General features: G+C 28.6%; 3 protein-coding genes and 1 long non-coding RNA gene across 5 annotated transcripts; 2 read left to right on the top strand and 2 right to left on the bottom strand.

Annotated features, from left to right (window-relative positions):
- Positions 1–34: 34 nt before the first annotated feature.
- LOC126865095 (F-box only protein 21-like) lies at positions 35–3,803 on the bottom strand. Its single transcript, XM_050617221.1, has 9 exons — positions 3,408–3,803; positions 2,767–3,039; positions 2,261–2,696; positions 2,042–2,172; positions 1,583–1,733; positions 1,289–1,498; positions 1,131–1,226; positions 817–1,045; positions 35–737 (listed from the first exon to the last, which is right to left on the bottom strand). The coding sequence occupies exons 1-9, from the start codon at positions 3,572–3,574 to the stop codon at positions 547–549; spliced, it is 1,884 nt and encodes a 627-aa protein (XP_050473178.1). The 5' UTR covers positions 3,575–3,803; the 3' UTR covers positions 35–546.
- Positions 3,804–3,966: 163 nt separating this feature from the next.
- LOC126865126 (uncharacterized) lies at positions 3,967–7,183 on the top strand. Its single transcript, XR_007689448.1, has 3 exons — positions 3,967–4,099; positions 6,505–6,628; positions 6,844–7,183. It is a non-coding gene; the product is annotated as an uncharacterized LOC126865126 (long non-coding RNA).
- LOC126865106 (tektin-1) lies at positions 4,210–7,014 on the bottom strand. Its single transcript, XM_050617249.1, has 6 exons — positions 6,866–7,014; positions 6,332–6,622; positions 5,955–6,227; positions 5,643–5,865; positions 4,885–5,103; positions 4,210–4,802 (listed from the first exon to the last, which is right to left on the bottom strand). Exons 1-6 carry the CDS (start codon positions 6,949–6,951, stop codon positions 4,665–4,667), a joined length of 1,230 nt encoding a protein of 409 aa, XP_050473206.1. The 5' UTR covers positions 6,952–7,014; the 3' UTR covers positions 4,210–4,664.
- An 881-nt stretch (positions 7,184–8,064) lies between the features above and the next one.
- Positions 8,065–14,029, top strand: LOC126865086 (E3 ubiquitin-protein ligase Bre1). Of its 2 annotated transcripts, none has more exons than XM_050617201.1 (16): positions 8,065–8,251; positions 8,360–8,533; positions 8,978–9,164; positions 9,236–9,424; positions 9,496–9,617; positions 9,686–9,922; positions 9,997–10,122; positions 10,343–10,516; positions 10,599–10,856; positions 10,948–11,079; positions 11,170–11,438; positions 11,510–11,663; positions 11,740–11,853; positions 11,932–12,334; positions 12,408–12,502; positions 12,611–14,029. In XM_050617201.1, exons 2-16 carry the CDS (start codon positions 8,384–8,386, stop codon positions 12,890–12,892), a joined length of 2,892 nt encoding a protein of 963 aa, XP_050473158.1. In that variant the 5' UTR covers positions 8,065–8,251; positions 8,360–8,383; the 3' UTR covers positions 12,893–14,029. The 2 variants fall into 2 exon arrangements, with proteins under 2 accessions (XP_050473158.1, XP_050473159.1); XM_050617202.1 differs by having other exon boundaries at positions 8,066–8,251; positions 11,950–12,334.
- Positions 14,030–15,723: the final 1,694 nt, after the last annotated feature.

Consider the following 15,723-nt stretch of genomic DNA (forward strand, 5'->3'; position numbering starts at 1 on the left):
AGACTTATGTATAAAAAGTATAAGTTAATTACTGTTTGCAGTTCAAGCTTTGGCGTTTATTACATTTACATAATAAAATGTCATTAAAACACAAACCACTTCTTACTCATCACATATAACAAATACATTCGTACACATCTATATCACATATGAATGGGGTCGAGAGTTAGAAGTAGCTTAATGTTTTCAGGATGCTTATACATTATTACTTTATCTAAGCTGTTAATAGTATACATAAAACAGTGATTAAGATATACAATAGTGTGTACAAATATTTTGTATGCTTTACAAAATCTTTTATATGTATTGTTCTTTATTTTCGTCTATTTACGAGACTTATCTAAAATTATTTAGGCATGTCAAAAGTTATTTAAAGTAAAGAAACTCAATAATGGACCATACAGCAAATAAAAATGATTGTTTTTTATTAAAATTTTTTTATGAAAATATTACCTTTTTTAGTATTATATGTGGAATATGCAATAAGAAAAAGATATTTGTTTTATCTTACTATTATCTTGTATTAGAGCTAAGGAAAATAGATTGTTAAGTGGTACTGTATATCATTCCATTTTGCATGTATGTAACAAGTAATTCATTACAAATTTTTTCATCTTCTGGATATTCTCTTGCTTTCTCTTCATTTGGTATATAATGAGCACCACTGAATTTATAAAAGTACCTGCCAATTGCGTGATGATGTATCCATCCTGGATTAGAAGCCAACTCTAAATTTTCTAATAATAAATTCATATGTATTATTTAAACATATTCTGTTTTTTTTTCTTTATAAGTGAATAATAAGTAATATATTACCTTGTGCCACATAATGGCATGACCCATCATCAACAAATATGTTATAAAATGGTTGACCTGGACCATCCACTAATCCACCTACGTTCATTTCATTCATCCATTCTGTAGTCGCTGTACAACAGGTGTCCCATCCTGTTATTACACACATGTATCCATGTATTTTATGTTTCATTATCAACCCTATCGCATATTTTACATTTGGATCTCTTCTTTTTGGCTCTACTTCTTCCTGAATAAAATACATGCAACTTATACATTTTTGTAATAAGCTGATATTATTTGAAAATCTTGACATATATTATTGATGATCTTACTTTAGATTTTAACTGCTTCTGATATGATTGGAAAATATGGACATTAAACGTCTGTAATATTAGATTTGCCTGTCCTCTTGATATTAACTCTAAATCCTAAAATTTCTTATGTAAATGAAAACTAATTTTTCGTAACAGATATTAATTTCATAAAATACCTCTGGTATGTTTTCTAATTTCTTCACTAATTCACTTAAGTCCATGAATTGTGAGATATATATTCGACCTAGTTGTAAAATCGTATTTGCGTCATTGGGTTGTATCATGTATTGGAGTTCAAGAGCAGAACGTAACCTTGCAATTCTACCGTTTATATGAGTATGTTGCCTAGCAGCTATTTCCAAATTATTTGCCATTCTTGTTACTACCTGTTAAGAAGTATTACTGTACATATTAAATATTCAAAGAACAACAGAAAGAAAAAATTTTCAAGTCAAAGAAAATATATAAACCTCTATAGGAGTTGCCGCCTCGTGAATATTATATTTTTCTACTGGACATCTTGAAACACCACCAATTCGAGGACAATTCCTCTTAGTTAGAAATTGACCACCATTGAAAACATCAATATAAAAATTTTCCGTATCCTTAAATTGTGGTCCACTAAAATAAAACATGTAATAATATCTAAAAAAAATATAGTATAGATAAAATAAAAAATCAAATGTTTATTGCATTAAGATTATCAGATTCATATAAATCTGAAATATATATTATTATTTTATTTGTTTATTCTTCATCTATATACCACTGTATGTGTATAGATATATATAAGTCTTATTTCTAACATATAAACCATTACAACTAAAACTTAAAACTTAATATAAATTAACTTAACTCAACTTAACCCTATACGAGTTCTGAAATATGTATAATTATATTAATTGTACCCATATTATTTGTAAACTTACTATGTTTCTTTCCAACGTAGCAAAAAATGAGATGGGAAACTAACAGGTTCACAGTGTATGCCAAGTCTTCGAGCAACACTTTCAAATACTATTGCTAAAGTTATAGGAATTCCCCGTCTACATTCCAAAACCTAGATGAAAAGTTGTAAATATTACATTTATTTTATAATATGAAGTTACATGTTACCTTTTCTACTTTTTATAATATTCATAACTTACACGATCTATGAATGAATTTTCCGATGAATAATACATTTCACTGTTTCCATAGAATCCTAACCTTTTAAATAATACTTCGCATAATGCATCTGTTAGTTGTCTCGTTTCTGTAACATCCCACTGGTTGTCACCAATAATATTATTTTTCCAAAAGTTAAATCTTTCAGTTGGAATTGAAAATATAGTATGATTTGGATATTGTTCTCTGAGCAGCTCTTTAGTTTGTTCTGCAATAGTATCTAATGTTGATGATATTGCAATATATGACACATGTCTTTCTGGTTGACTCCATTGTGCCACAATAGTTGCACCACGTTCTAAGGTCTGTTGTTTTGGTGGTAAAGATAGAAATTTTTTCCATTCATCCTTCAAATGGGTTTGTTTCAAATATCGAACAATTTTAAGAGCATAATACCTATGTGTTAAATTGCTGACTCTGAAAAAGTTTATAATAACATCATTACCCAGAATTCTAAGACAAAAATACCTTATATTCATATACTTACATAGCGGGATGTTTGATTAAGCTAATAAGTTCATCTACCAGAAAATAATAAGCTAAAGGATGAGCACCTTCTTCTGGACAAAATAAAGGATCAAACTCTTTAAATTCCGAATTAGATAATTCTTGCATTCTATAATGTTTACTGGACATAGAAGATAAAAGAGAAAGCAATTTTATTCTACTACTCAAGCTACTCTTTATTTCCTCCTTCCAATTTATCATTCGATGATCCAACTCATTATTTGTTTGATATATTTCTCTCAAATGTGGCCATCTGTTATTAAAAAATAATATTATTGATAATAAAAATAATATCGAATGTTTTAAATAAGATCAGTTGAAAAGTTGTTTAAATTATGTTCAGAAAAGATTTTATCTTGTAACAATCAAAGAAAATATTTCTAACTGGGACATTCTGTATTTATAGTGTTTACAATCTATACTTATAAATAGTACATAAATAAGAATTTATATCTCGAACTTTTAAATAATAATTTGCGTTTCTGGTTTGCTAGTACAAAAATAATTTATTTGATCTATTCAAAATAAGTAAAGTCATAATCGTTCAAAGGACACAAAGGACGTGTGTAATTCACTCAATTTTTATTTGAACAATAATAACTTTGAAAAATAGCGATATACCTTTGAAAAAATTTTGTCTTCCAAAGTTTATTATTTTCATTGACAATTTTGTACAAACTCCTGCAGCTCAAACTGAAATGAACGATATCTGAAAAGCTAAGTCGTTCATCTTCCAAAATGTGCACAATTACCTCCCCAGGTAATACGATTATTGCGTCACTTGACATTTCTTATAATTTCCTTTTCTAACGTGTGATTAAACTAAATCTCCTATACGTAAAATATCATCAACAAATTGAACGAAACACATTCCCAATATATGTCTGCCATTACATTAGCTTAACGACAGAAGTTTTCTACACTCGAGAACACTCAAATTGACACCTTCATAAAGAAACGTGGACAAGGAGGAAAATTCTTACTAATACCGCTGCTAACAGATAAAATACTACCACCGCGGTAATGGCAATAGTCGGCCAGTCAGTATTGCACGAGTCACGAGTATTAACCAATAGGAACAACATTCTTTTCTAAACTAATACAAGAACTTCCAATAGTAGCTCTGTATTAAAATACACGGTTTATAAACTAATAAACAAACTGCGAATATTAATGAGAAATTTATATATGTAAAAATTTATAACATAGTATGCAGAAATATATAAAATATCTAGTGTAAAATATTTAGATTCCACTTCTTTAGTTATATTCGTAAAAATTGTATGAATATCAACAGTTTTCTAGTAACGGATGTATGTGTATCTTTTATTCTCACATATGTACGTCTTTTTTTTAACCCTCCATGCAGCCTTCATATCTTACTCGCACCGCGCTTGTATGCAGGGGAATCATCAACACATACTGATGCATGCATTTTTACTTATTTACCGAAAATCAGCACTACACAATCTCAAATACAATTAAATTCTAAAAGTAGTATATATTGTGACACATAAGAGAACTTTCTATGTACGAAGACTTATTAAATAGAATTCGAGTTTTCTAAGAAATAACAAGTTTTTTAAATAAGTGATTGCTTCAACTTTATAAATAGACTGCGAATATTTATCCAAATTCATATTTTTATGAAGAAAGTTTGAAAAAATGGAATTTATGTAGAAAATTATTTGATTTATGTTTGTACTTGACAGTTTTATATGTTTTTGCATATTATTCGCATTCAGTGTATTATCTCGTTCTTAAATTTTCTATAAATACATAAAAACCTGCAGTCTATTTATAATAAATACCGCCACTTCTTTTTTTGCATTTTATTACATAAAAATTTTTATGGATTCAGTCGATGCTCGAATTAATTTAATATGTGTGATAATCCATGCTTTGACGAAGAGTCATGCAGTCGACCTCATCGATTTTTAACGTGTTTATTTTAACATTGATATCTTCCTCAATTTGAATTTGTGTTTTGAGTAAATAACGCAACGATGCCTGAGACTGAAACAATAATTGTATTATCATTTATAATAAGCTGATTAAACAACAGAATGATAAACTATAAAACGTATGAACTATAAACCTCGAATATAGTTGCTTGTAGTTTCGACACAATCTCACGTAAATCATATACTTCCTTTACAAGATTAATTTCCACTAGATCTCGTGTAAGTTCTAATCCTGGCCTTTGACAACGATTACCGAGTCTCGTATGCGCCAAAGCTAAAAAACTTTCCTTCTCCGCGATTGATTTCTCAATGCGTGTAATATTATCCTTCATTTCCGCTGCTTGTCGCATGATCTGTTTCGTGTACATACATACATGTAACGTTTTTATTCAATGATTCATATTTAAACTAGAAAATGCAATGAATATTCATGCATAATTAACAAATTATATGATGCTTACATACAAATGCATGTCAAGATATTTCGTGGTCCAATGGTTAAACTAAAAATGCAGTGTATTCTATGAGCATAATCAAGTAAAAAGTGTTGTGTAAGCATAGTTCATCAAAATGGAAATGAGCTTTCTAAGATATTATATCGAACTTTTTATAAATTTTGTTTGTTGAAATGGAATATTGATAGCTAATGATTACATATATTGATTCTTTAACCTATTTCTGTCTTATAATATGGTAACCACAAGTCTGTTACTGTTTTTTTATTTTTATTATAACTTTTTAATAAACTTTAAATGGCATATATTTATATAACATTTGTTGCTTGATTATACCTATACACTAACAAAGTTTGGCTTTAAACCTTAGGACACGCTACATAGTGGCAGAAATTTTAAGAATCTCTAATTAAACATTAATGATTGTTTCCATGTACCTCAGCGTGTTGTAATTCTAATTTTATTTTCGCTTCTTTCGTTTCTTCGATGCGCCGCCTAAAAGCCTCATCAGTAGCATTTTTCTGATCATTTAGATCATTGATCACTTGCTTTATAATTGTATCGATATAACAGCGCAATGGTCTAGCGCTATTTACCTCTTTCGAAGCGCTAACGATATTGTTATTAGTCTGCATTTCCCATTCGTTCAACTCTATCGTTCTTAATATATAAAAATAAATATTAAAAGTTAGGTAAACTTAAGAAAACACTGAAATAAGGAAAAATAAGAGAGCTAAAGTGATACTTGCGATGGATCAAGTCGCGATGTACCATGATAAATACTTAAATTTAAATTGGTCTCCTTCAAAGTCAAGTTGTGCTTATCAATGCGCAAATTATTTTCTTTATCCTCGAGCTCGTGATCCATGTAATAAAGCGTCGCTTTAAGACGACGTATTTGTTCCTGCGTTTGTTCCAGAGTCCGAACTAATAAACTTTCGACGCCTTTGATCACTTCACATTCTTTTAATAATTCTTTTTCTATATCGTCGTGAACTAAATCAATTCCTAATCTATGCTCTCTATAATTGAAATAATAGTACAATTTAACAGATATCCTATTTTTATAAAAAGTTAAACCTATATGAAATGGTTACAGTTTTCTTTTTAGTTTTGTATATCGAACCTAAAAATGAGGCATTTTTCGCAAATGACAAAAGCGTTTTTCCTCACGGATGACAGAGCATCCATGATACGCTCCTTGTATATTGACAAAGCATCGATTTCAAGGAGAACTTCCTTCCTTATACGCAGCAGTTCTCTTTTACGAAACTCGATGTCCTCGATTTTTTCTTTCAGCCTGTGATCTGTTTCTTCTTTATTGTTTCGTACTTTCTCGGAGCTTAATTCGCAAACACGCTGAGATTCGTTAAGTAGCCGATCTGCTAGTTCCTGCTGTGCTTCAGAACATCGATACCTAATCGTAATTTTATAGATAATTTCTATATTTATGTAAATATTCTTAATTCTATAATTTAAATTCTATAATTCTAAAATTCTGTAATTCTATAATTATAATAATATAATTATATAATTCTTTTATTAATAATTTATTAATTATATAATGTTTTTTAATTCCAAATAGTTAGTATTTTGGAGTATTATATAAATATAAAGCATATAACTTCTTGTTTATAGAATTGAAGTTAAATACTCGTACCTGTGGCGATTATTTAGATGCCATTGATGCAAACTAAATTTCAATGGAGGCGGTGGAGCTATTTCAGGCGGTTGTTTGTTCGGCATTGTATTTTCCAATTTTGAAAATACTGTTGTGCTTCTGAAGGATCAACGCTCTTTTAAAGAGGCGGGTTCACAGGTTTGATCTATATATGGATGAATCAGCGCAAGGATGGTTTCCATGGAAACATTTAACCTATTAAGAAATGGTTTATTTTAATTCATTCGCAATGAGGAAATTATATACTAAGCATAAGACATTGCCTGTAGCGAAATAAATCATATACTCTATATTAATCATTAAATAGATTATTTATAAAGAAATTAAAAAAAGAGCAAATGATTTAAATATAAACCTAGCGCTCACATATATTGACTCTTAAGATATCACAATAAATTTACTCTGTCTCACAGTTGATACGGTAGGGATCGTTAAGAATTGAAAGCTATGGATATCTAACGGTGAAACGGAGAAATCTATAAAATTCCAATTAATTAAAAAAATGTATATACAGTGTTTCTATTTATTCTAATCATGATTTTCATTTTTATTAGTAATAATTTATTATCCGCTGAAGATAATTATTTACTAAAAGATAATTTAAATATAACTCATATAAATTATATGCTGGGAATATTTAAATTTATGTACATGCATATAATTATTAATTGTATATATGTATTGTATATAATTATTGTATATTGTATATATGTATGTATGTAATTGTATATTGTAATTGTATATATATATATATATATATATATATATATATATATATATATATATATATATATATATATATATATATATATATATATACATGTACAAAATATTCAAAGTAAAGTAGTTATTCGAATATTTTGAAGGTAATACAACTCTTTATTCCAATTCATTAGTTGTTTCCATAAAAGTATCAATTCGCATATGTAAATATGTACATACATATATGTATGAGTCTGTATTATATGTATCTTTAATGGCAAAAAGTGATGTTATTTGCCTTCTTAGTTACTTCACCTTATATCAAATGGACTCACAGTTTTCGTTTATGAATCCAGCCATAGAATTCAAGGGTGAAAATGCAACGTGGTAACTGCGTTTCTCATCTAACTGAACTCTATAGTCACAGAGAATGTCGATGTTTTTGCCTTATTTTTTGATTTGCCGCGTATGCAACGCCGTGACACAATGGCGGCTTCCGTTATAAGCACGTACTTTTTGTCGACCGTTTTCATTAAAATGTAAAAAACTGTCGAAAGAATAATCTTTTCGGCAGGTTTTAGGTGTCTAAAATGACATAGCGATATCGAAACTGTAAGGTATTTGCGGAGAGGATCGTTGGATGTATTAATACGCGTTACCGAGGTACGGATTACTTTTGATCAATAATAAAATTATTAGAAACTTTGAATGAGAAATCAAATACAAAGTGTTTGCCTTGTTCGTTTAAAAAACTGCTTTCACATTTTTCAGAAAGAGAAAAACGCTCGCGGCAAAATGTCAAAAAGACCTGTAGATAGTGGGGATTCGGGTTCCCAACCACCTATTAAAAAAGTTCAATTTGAACCGATTTTAATCGGGCCTATTTCAACCCTCGAAGAAATGGACATGAAAGTTTTACAGTTTCAAAATAAAAAATTGGCCCAGGTTAGTATTCAAATCATACTTTGACAAAGGTATTTATAAAACGTCAATAATCGAAAAAAATATTACCTATAAAATATAATCTTTTGACCTATTAATTTATTTATAATTAATAAAATATTGTTTTTCCATAATTAATATTATATGGTATTTTATGATTGTTGTAAATGTAGATATTATTATGAAAAAATTTTCTTCAATGTAAAATGTTAATTTATTATGTAAGCATATGATCTAGCTTTGCTATATTGTTAGTTTGTATTGTATCTTATACTGAATCAATGAACACAGACATTATATTATATTTAGACGTGTTATGATATTTCAATATTCTATTGTTGTTTGTTATTTGAAATTGATTTTTTCCAGTTAGTTACTTTTTTCATATAGTCCTTTCACTATAAGATATGAAATTGTATTGTATATTACGTTATTCTGATTTTGTAGAGATTAGAGCAGCGTCATAGAGTAGAGGCTGAATTAAGGCAACGAATTGAACAGTTGGAAAAACGACAAATGCAAGATGATGCAGTGCTTAATGTTGTCAATCGTTATTGGAATCAATTGAATGAAGATATACGTGTATTACTTCAGAGATTTGATGCTGAAACAGCTGATGAATCTGAAAATAAAAGTAAACAGCTATAATGAACTGATCTATTAAATGTTTAGACAAATGTTTTAATGACTTTTAATGATTTATAGATGAAAGTGAAGCTACAACATCATTTCTTATGCAGCTTTCTTCATGGGACAAAGAAGAGTTAGATGATAAATTAGCAAATCGTGTTCAAGTGTCCAAACGTGCAGTTTCAAAAGTAGTACAAGCATTTGACCGTCTTTCTCAAAGAAATGAAAAGATTACTCTTGCACTTAAAGGGGAATTTGATGGAGGTATTTAATTCTAATGTATAAAAAAGAAAGTAATATATCAAATAAAAAATGATAATGTTATTATATTTCAGAAGAAGCACCTAATATTGATGAAGTTGTGCGTAGAGCAAATTCTGAGATACAAATGGAAAATAGGAACCTTCAAGCAATAAATATACAACTTCATGAAAAATACCACACTATTTCATTGAAGGTAAATTAAGCTTATTTATATTGATAAATTACATTTTATTGTGTATTAATAAGTATATCTTCTCATAGATGTCAGAACTGCAAGATACCATAACAGGGAAAGATACACTTGCCGCAGAACTTCGTAACCAGGTGGATGATCTTCAGTACGAACTGAATAAAGTGAGAGCGCGTAATGATAAATTAGAACATCACCTTGGAGAAGCAATTGAGAAACTAAAAGCATTTCAACAAATACACGGTACAGATGAAAAAGGAAGTAATAAACCCAATACTTTAGTTGCTTCAAGTGTGTCACAGACAAAGGTATAATATTCTGTTGTCTATTACTTTTTATTTAAAATCAATGTATATATTTAATCCTGTTTCATATCATATAGCTCGAAGATTTGCAAAGGGAATTGGAAGAAACCAGAGAGTTAGCTAATAACAGGTTACAAGAACTGGATAAACTACATCAACAGCATCGAGATGCATTGAAAGAAGTAGAAAAATTAAAAATGGATGTGAGTTCTTTGGTTTTTGTATACACGTTTATGGTGTCCAGTATAGAATGTAAATTAATGTCTTGTGCAATAAATACCCATGTAGTACTTGCTTTCGCTGATTTCTTGTGTTTTACTTCTTTACATTTGAATAAAGTACACATAAGAAAAATTGGGTGGAAGCCTATTTAATATTATGATAAAATGTTGTTTTCACTTCGAAAATATCTTATATTTGCAGATACGACAACTTCCAGAATCGGTAATTGTTGAGACGACTGAATACAAATGTTTACAATCGCAATTTTCTGTATTGTACAATGAATCTATGCAATTGAAAACACAATTAGATGATGCTCGTCAGCAACTGCAATCCAGTAAAAACGCTCACTTACGGCATATTGAAATGATGGAGGCAAGTGCATTTTATTTTATTTATTTTTCTTCTTCCATTATAAAATTATATAAAAATAATATTTATATGTTAATATTTTCAGAGCGAAGAGTTAATGGCACAAAAAAAACTACGTGGAGAATGCATACAATTGGAAGATGTTTTGGCTCAATTACGAAAGGAATATGAAATGTTAAGAATTGAATTTGAACAAAATTTAGCTGCAAACGAACAAACAGGACCGATAAATCGAGAAATGAGACATTTGATCACATCTTTGCAAAATCACAATCAACAGCTTAAAGGCGAGGTTCATCGTTATAAACGGAAGTACAAAGAAGCTTCATCAGAAATACCGAAAGTATGTATATCATTGATTTCAAATTATTTAAGGAAAGTGTATTAACAAAAGAATGAAAGTATTTACAGTTGATATCCGTGCTTTGTTGTAGCTGAAGAAAGAAATTGAGGAATTAACGACGAAGTTGGGCCAACAAACATCCCAGGAGAACAAAGAAGGGAATAATTCAGATGGCAGTGGAAAAGAAGAAGATGCATCGAATTCTCTTCCAGGTTCTGCACAGGTAAAATAAATCCTTTAAAGGAACTTATATTTCCAAAGTGTGTTATAAAAATAAGTTTCTGGGAGTTAGATAGCTTTTATGTTAATATAGATAAAGGAAGAGAGTGGAGTTTCAATAAAAAGAGAATCTGGAGAAGAAGAAGTAGAAACTATCGAAGTTGGAGAAGGAGAAGGAAACAAAGGTACCCCAGATTCTTTGACATTAACGTCTCCAACTCTAAAGAAAGAAAAAGATATTAAACGTGAAAAAGATATAAAGAAGGAAGCTGTCAAAACCGAACATCGCGATCCTGCTCATCGTGCCAAAGACACGAAAGTAGCGGAATCAGAACTTGTTAGAGATCTGAAAGCGCAACTAAAGTATGTCATATGTTATATACTATTTTAAATTAATCACTATCATAATTTACATTTGATCATTCTAATTACAGAAAGGCTGTGAATGAAATGAAAGAAATGAAATTATTATTAGATATGTACAAAGGTGTTGGAAAAGAACAAAGAGATAAAGTGCAATTAATGGCAGCTGAACGGAAAACGAGAGCAGAATTAGATGAATTACGCCAACAGATAAAGAAAATTCAGGTATTTGTGCAAGTAGACTTTTAATTGTGAATCTTTTGTCTTTTTTAGAATTTTATGAATAAGTTAATTTTTTCAGGAAAGTAAGAGAGAAGAGCGTAAAAAGTTGGCAGATGAAGATGCACAGATAAAAATTAAGAAATTAGAAGAACAAGCATACACTCTTCAGCGTCAAGTTGCTTCTCAAAAGCAGGTAACTTTATATATTTGATAAATTCTATAAAATACGAATTTTATTTAAAACTGTTGAACTATCGGTAATGCTAAACAGAATTGTGTGTGGTTTCAGGAGGAGGAGGCTCTTTTGAACGAAATGGAGGTAACTGGGCAAGCTTTTGAAGACATGCAAGAACAGAATTCTAGGCTAATTCAACAGTTACGTGAAAAAGATGATGCAAATTTTAAACTTATGACAGAAAGAATTAAAAGTAATCAATTACATAAATTAGCTAGAGAGGAGAAAGATGTTCTAAAAGAACAAGTTTCTACATTAACAACTCAAGTTGAAGCTGCTAATGTCGTCGTTCGTAAATTAGAAGAGAAGGAGCGCCTTTTACAAAATTCCCTTGCTACTGTTGAAAAAGAATTGGCTTTGAGGCAACAGGCAATGGAAATGCATAAAAGAAAAGCTATTGAAAGTGCCCAGTCTGCAGCTGATTTAAAACTTCATCTTGGTAAGAAATTTATTTAATGATACTTGTAATTGTTTTATAAAAATATCTTTCATATACTTTGAATTTTATGTAGAAAAATATCATTCTCAAATGAAAGAAGCACAACAAGTTGTAGCTGAAAAAACTAGTTCTTTGGAGGCAGAAGCATATAAAACAAAAAGATTACAGGTAATATTAACGCCTCAAATAATATATTTTATATATTTCATAGGAAATATTACAGGATGAAAATTATTTTATTCAAGTTATTGCTAACACTGCTATATCTCATTATAGGAAGAAATAGCTCAATTGAGACGTAAAGTTGAAAGAATGAAGAAAATAGAACTTGCTGAAACATTGGATGAAGTAATGGCTGAGGAGCTTCGAGAATATAAAGAAACGCTTACTTGTCCTTCTTGTAAAGTTAAACGTAAAGATGCGGTTCTAACAAAATGTTTTCACGTATTTTGTTGGGATTGTTTACGTACACGATATGAGACTAGGCAACGAAAATGTCCAAAATGTAATTGCGCTTTTGGAGCTAATGATTATCATCGTTTATATTTATCCACATGAAGAAGAAAAGCTTAAATTATTAAAATTCATGTGTCTCTCAGCTGAATTGTGTAAATCTTTCTTACTCTTACGATGTGCATCTTTTCTTATATTTTCTATTTATTGTCGTGATCATTGGTAAATGAAAAATATAGTTGCACATGTCTTGTAAAGAAAGGAGGCTGAAAAACCAAATTCTGTAAAAATATTCCTACTATTTCTTCGAATGTGATATAAAAAATAGTACTACATTTTTAATCTATTTTGTGATGATTTCACTAAATAAGATATTATTTTCATAAATTCTATGTAAGATCAAATCTTACAAAATGTGTTTTGGTTTCTTTTGTTTTTCTTTCTTTTGATAGTAACACAATGGATAAGATAATAAAAACTGAAATGTATGATAATTTTAGATATAAAATTTAGCGCTTGTATGAAATTTATTCATAAAGTTAGGAAATTTGAATTGAGGAGTAGATTCAATTTTATGAATGGTTCGAAATAGCAGGTATATTGTAATATATTATAAATAGACATTTAAAGTATCGTAATTTCACAAAGAAATGAAAACATTTGTTTGACAATTATTATTTTATAAAAAGTCCTTATTTAAAATACTAAGGGACATTTAGCTTTGTAAGAATCACTTGATACTATCCTTTTCTCGAGAAATTGAAATATTAGAAAACTAGAGACATAATTTATTATGATAAAAATATATGTAAAAAGTAGAAAAAAATGCTTAATTTAGATATCTCTACTTATTCAATTGAAATGTTCTTTTAGATTTTGCCTAGTATAATATTATCTTTCTACTTTTGTTAATAAATATCTCAGTTCTATGAAGCGAAGAAATATGAAAATATTCCTATTATATATTACATATTATTATATATATAAATAAACAAGATTAAATGCATTATATGATGTAAAAATAGAATAATAATCGTCGTTCAATAATGTAATTTAGAATATTTTGTAAACAAAGACCAAAAGATATATATCAATAGCTTAAAGCATAAATAGAAGAGAAAATAGCTTTTAAATCAAATTTTTAATGATTTATAATAATTGATTGTATCATGTTTTTAAAAGAAATTAACAAATGTATCAAGTTATATACCCAGTAAAGGATGTTTCCTGACTTACATAGAAGTCTGTTATTTTAATTTGATCTTAATTAAAATTTTCTTTCATGATACTAACATATAATTACCTCCTTTATTAGAATATTGATAATAATACTAATAAATATCTAACAAAAATTTGTTAATGCACATTTTGATATTCATATACTTAACTGTGAAATATATAACTGTGTTAACAATGTTTGAAAACTTAAAGCAATTTTATATTATATATGTATATTTTCACAAATTTCTACAAACAAGGTTTTATTATATGTTGATATGGTAAAAAGAAAGTTATATCATTTCATTTATATAAGATTATTACAATAAATTTTGTATCTATAGTAACACTTTATCATCTTTTTAATGACATGCTTGTGAAGAAGCAACGAATTAATAAGGTCTCATTGATAATCCATGAACATTCTTTAACTATAAATGTAGAAATTATTTCAAACAAAACTGAACATGAAATGTGAAAATAAATTATTATAAATCAATTGTACACATACATTAGAGTTCAATATACACAGACACTTAGTCTTTTGCAAATCATTATCACAATCTTGAAAATTAAATTTCACAAAGAAGTTCAAGTTAGCTGCAATATTTGTCAAGATTATTGCACATGCAATAGTTCAGTCAGAAATTTTTCAACTTTGGAAATGTCGAGAAACGTAGCATATTGAATTAAAGTTTTATGAAAAATTGAATTTAATCCTTACAATATTACTTTAGATTCGCATAAACGAACATTTTATTAAAATATGACACCCGATGAAAAAAACGAGCTAGTTATAAATAACATTTTGTTTGCAATTTTGTAAACCGTCTTGTATACATATATTTATTGCAATATAACAATAATACAATAAATTCAATATTGTAAATTTATTTATCCGAAGCGAGGGACCTAACGTCCCTTTTACAGAGTTAATTATTATCGTTATCGTCGGCAATCATTAGTAAACAAATCATCTAAATACCTTATTAAAAGAGACTCGCTATTGTTAAAGGGTAATCGGAAATTCTTTGATACACTTTGCACTTCATGAAATATATGACGAACACTTTTTATTATATGCAAGTTTTCTGTCCGACAAAAAGCATATAGTTATGTACGTGTACCTACGTTACGTGTATATATGTATGTAAAAACTTGTAATGTAAATATGAATGGAGGACAAATACATTTCGTATTAATTATTTCATAATAGAATTCGTGCTATCTATGGTAATAATCAAAAAATCTTCTTCAGCTAGTCTTCCCTGTGAAACGTAAGATATAATTAGTTTATACATAAAACCTTAAATAGAATCAGAGCCAATAATTAATTTAATCGAAAGCTACCGTTTTTTAAATTGTATAAAAAGATTATATAAATTTACCTCCCGTTTAACAAATTTTTTTTGTAAAAATGAACAATGTTATAATAAACGGCACCAGTTGTTTGTCGAATTGTTTATGTTAGTACAATACTTATTTCATTTTTCTCCCCAAAATTTCTAGTGTCTTTCGATACGTTACTATAATTAAATCGTTTGTATAAAAAATCTCTGGTTTATAAGCAAATAATTTCTAATAGTTTCACAAGATAGTAATAAATACATGAAATTTATTAGGTATAAACATGAAATTTTTTTAGGAAGAAAAAAATATGCCACTGCCGAATGGGGAGAGACAAAAATGAAAAAAAAGAATAGAAAAATCAGAAGCTT

Source organism: Bombus huntii, chromosome 4 (genome assembly GCF_024542735.1).
Source record: "Bombus huntii isolate Logan2020A chromosome 4, iyBomHunt1.1, whole genome shotgun sequence".
Taxonomy (NCBI): Eukaryota; Metazoa; Arthropoda; class Insecta; order Hymenoptera; family Apidae; genus Bombus; species Bombus huntii.

Coding starts and splice junctions, on each gene's coding strand:
- LOC126865106 (XM_050617249.1), bottom strand. CDS start 6,951: ATGCCGAACAAACAACCGCCTGAAATAGCTCCACCGCCTCCATTGAAA. Junction 5,866..5,954: donor ACATCGCGACTTGATCCATC/GCAAGTATCACT, acceptor TTATATATTAAG/AACGATAGAGTTGAACGAAT. Junction 4,803..4,884: donor TACAAGCAACTATATTCGAG/GTTTATAGTTCA, acceptor TTATTGTTTCAG/TCTCAGGCATCGTTGCGTTA.
- LOC126865095 (XM_050617221.1), bottom strand. CDS start 3,574: ATGTCAAGTGACGCAATAATCGTATTACCTGGGGAGGTAATTGTGCAC. Junction 3,040..3,407: donor AAGACAAAATTTTTTCAAAG/GTATATCGCTAT, acceptor TTTTAATAACAG/ATGGCCACATTTGAGAGAAA. Junction 738..816: donor ATGCCATTATGTGGCACAAG/GTAATATATTAC, acceptor ATTTATTATTAG/AAAATTTAGAGTTGGCTTCT.
- LOC126865086 (XM_050617201.1), top strand. CDS start 8,384: ATGTCAAAAAGACCTGTAGATAGTGGGGATTCGGGTTCCCAACCACCT. Junction 8,534..8,977: donor AAAATAAAAAATTGGCCCAG/GTTAGTATTCAA, acceptor CTGATTTTGTAG/AGATTAGAGCAGCGTCATAG. Junction 11,854..11,931: donor AAGTTGCTTCTCAAAAGCAG/GTAACTTTATAT, acceptor AATGCTAAACAG/AATTGTGTGTGGTTTCAGGA.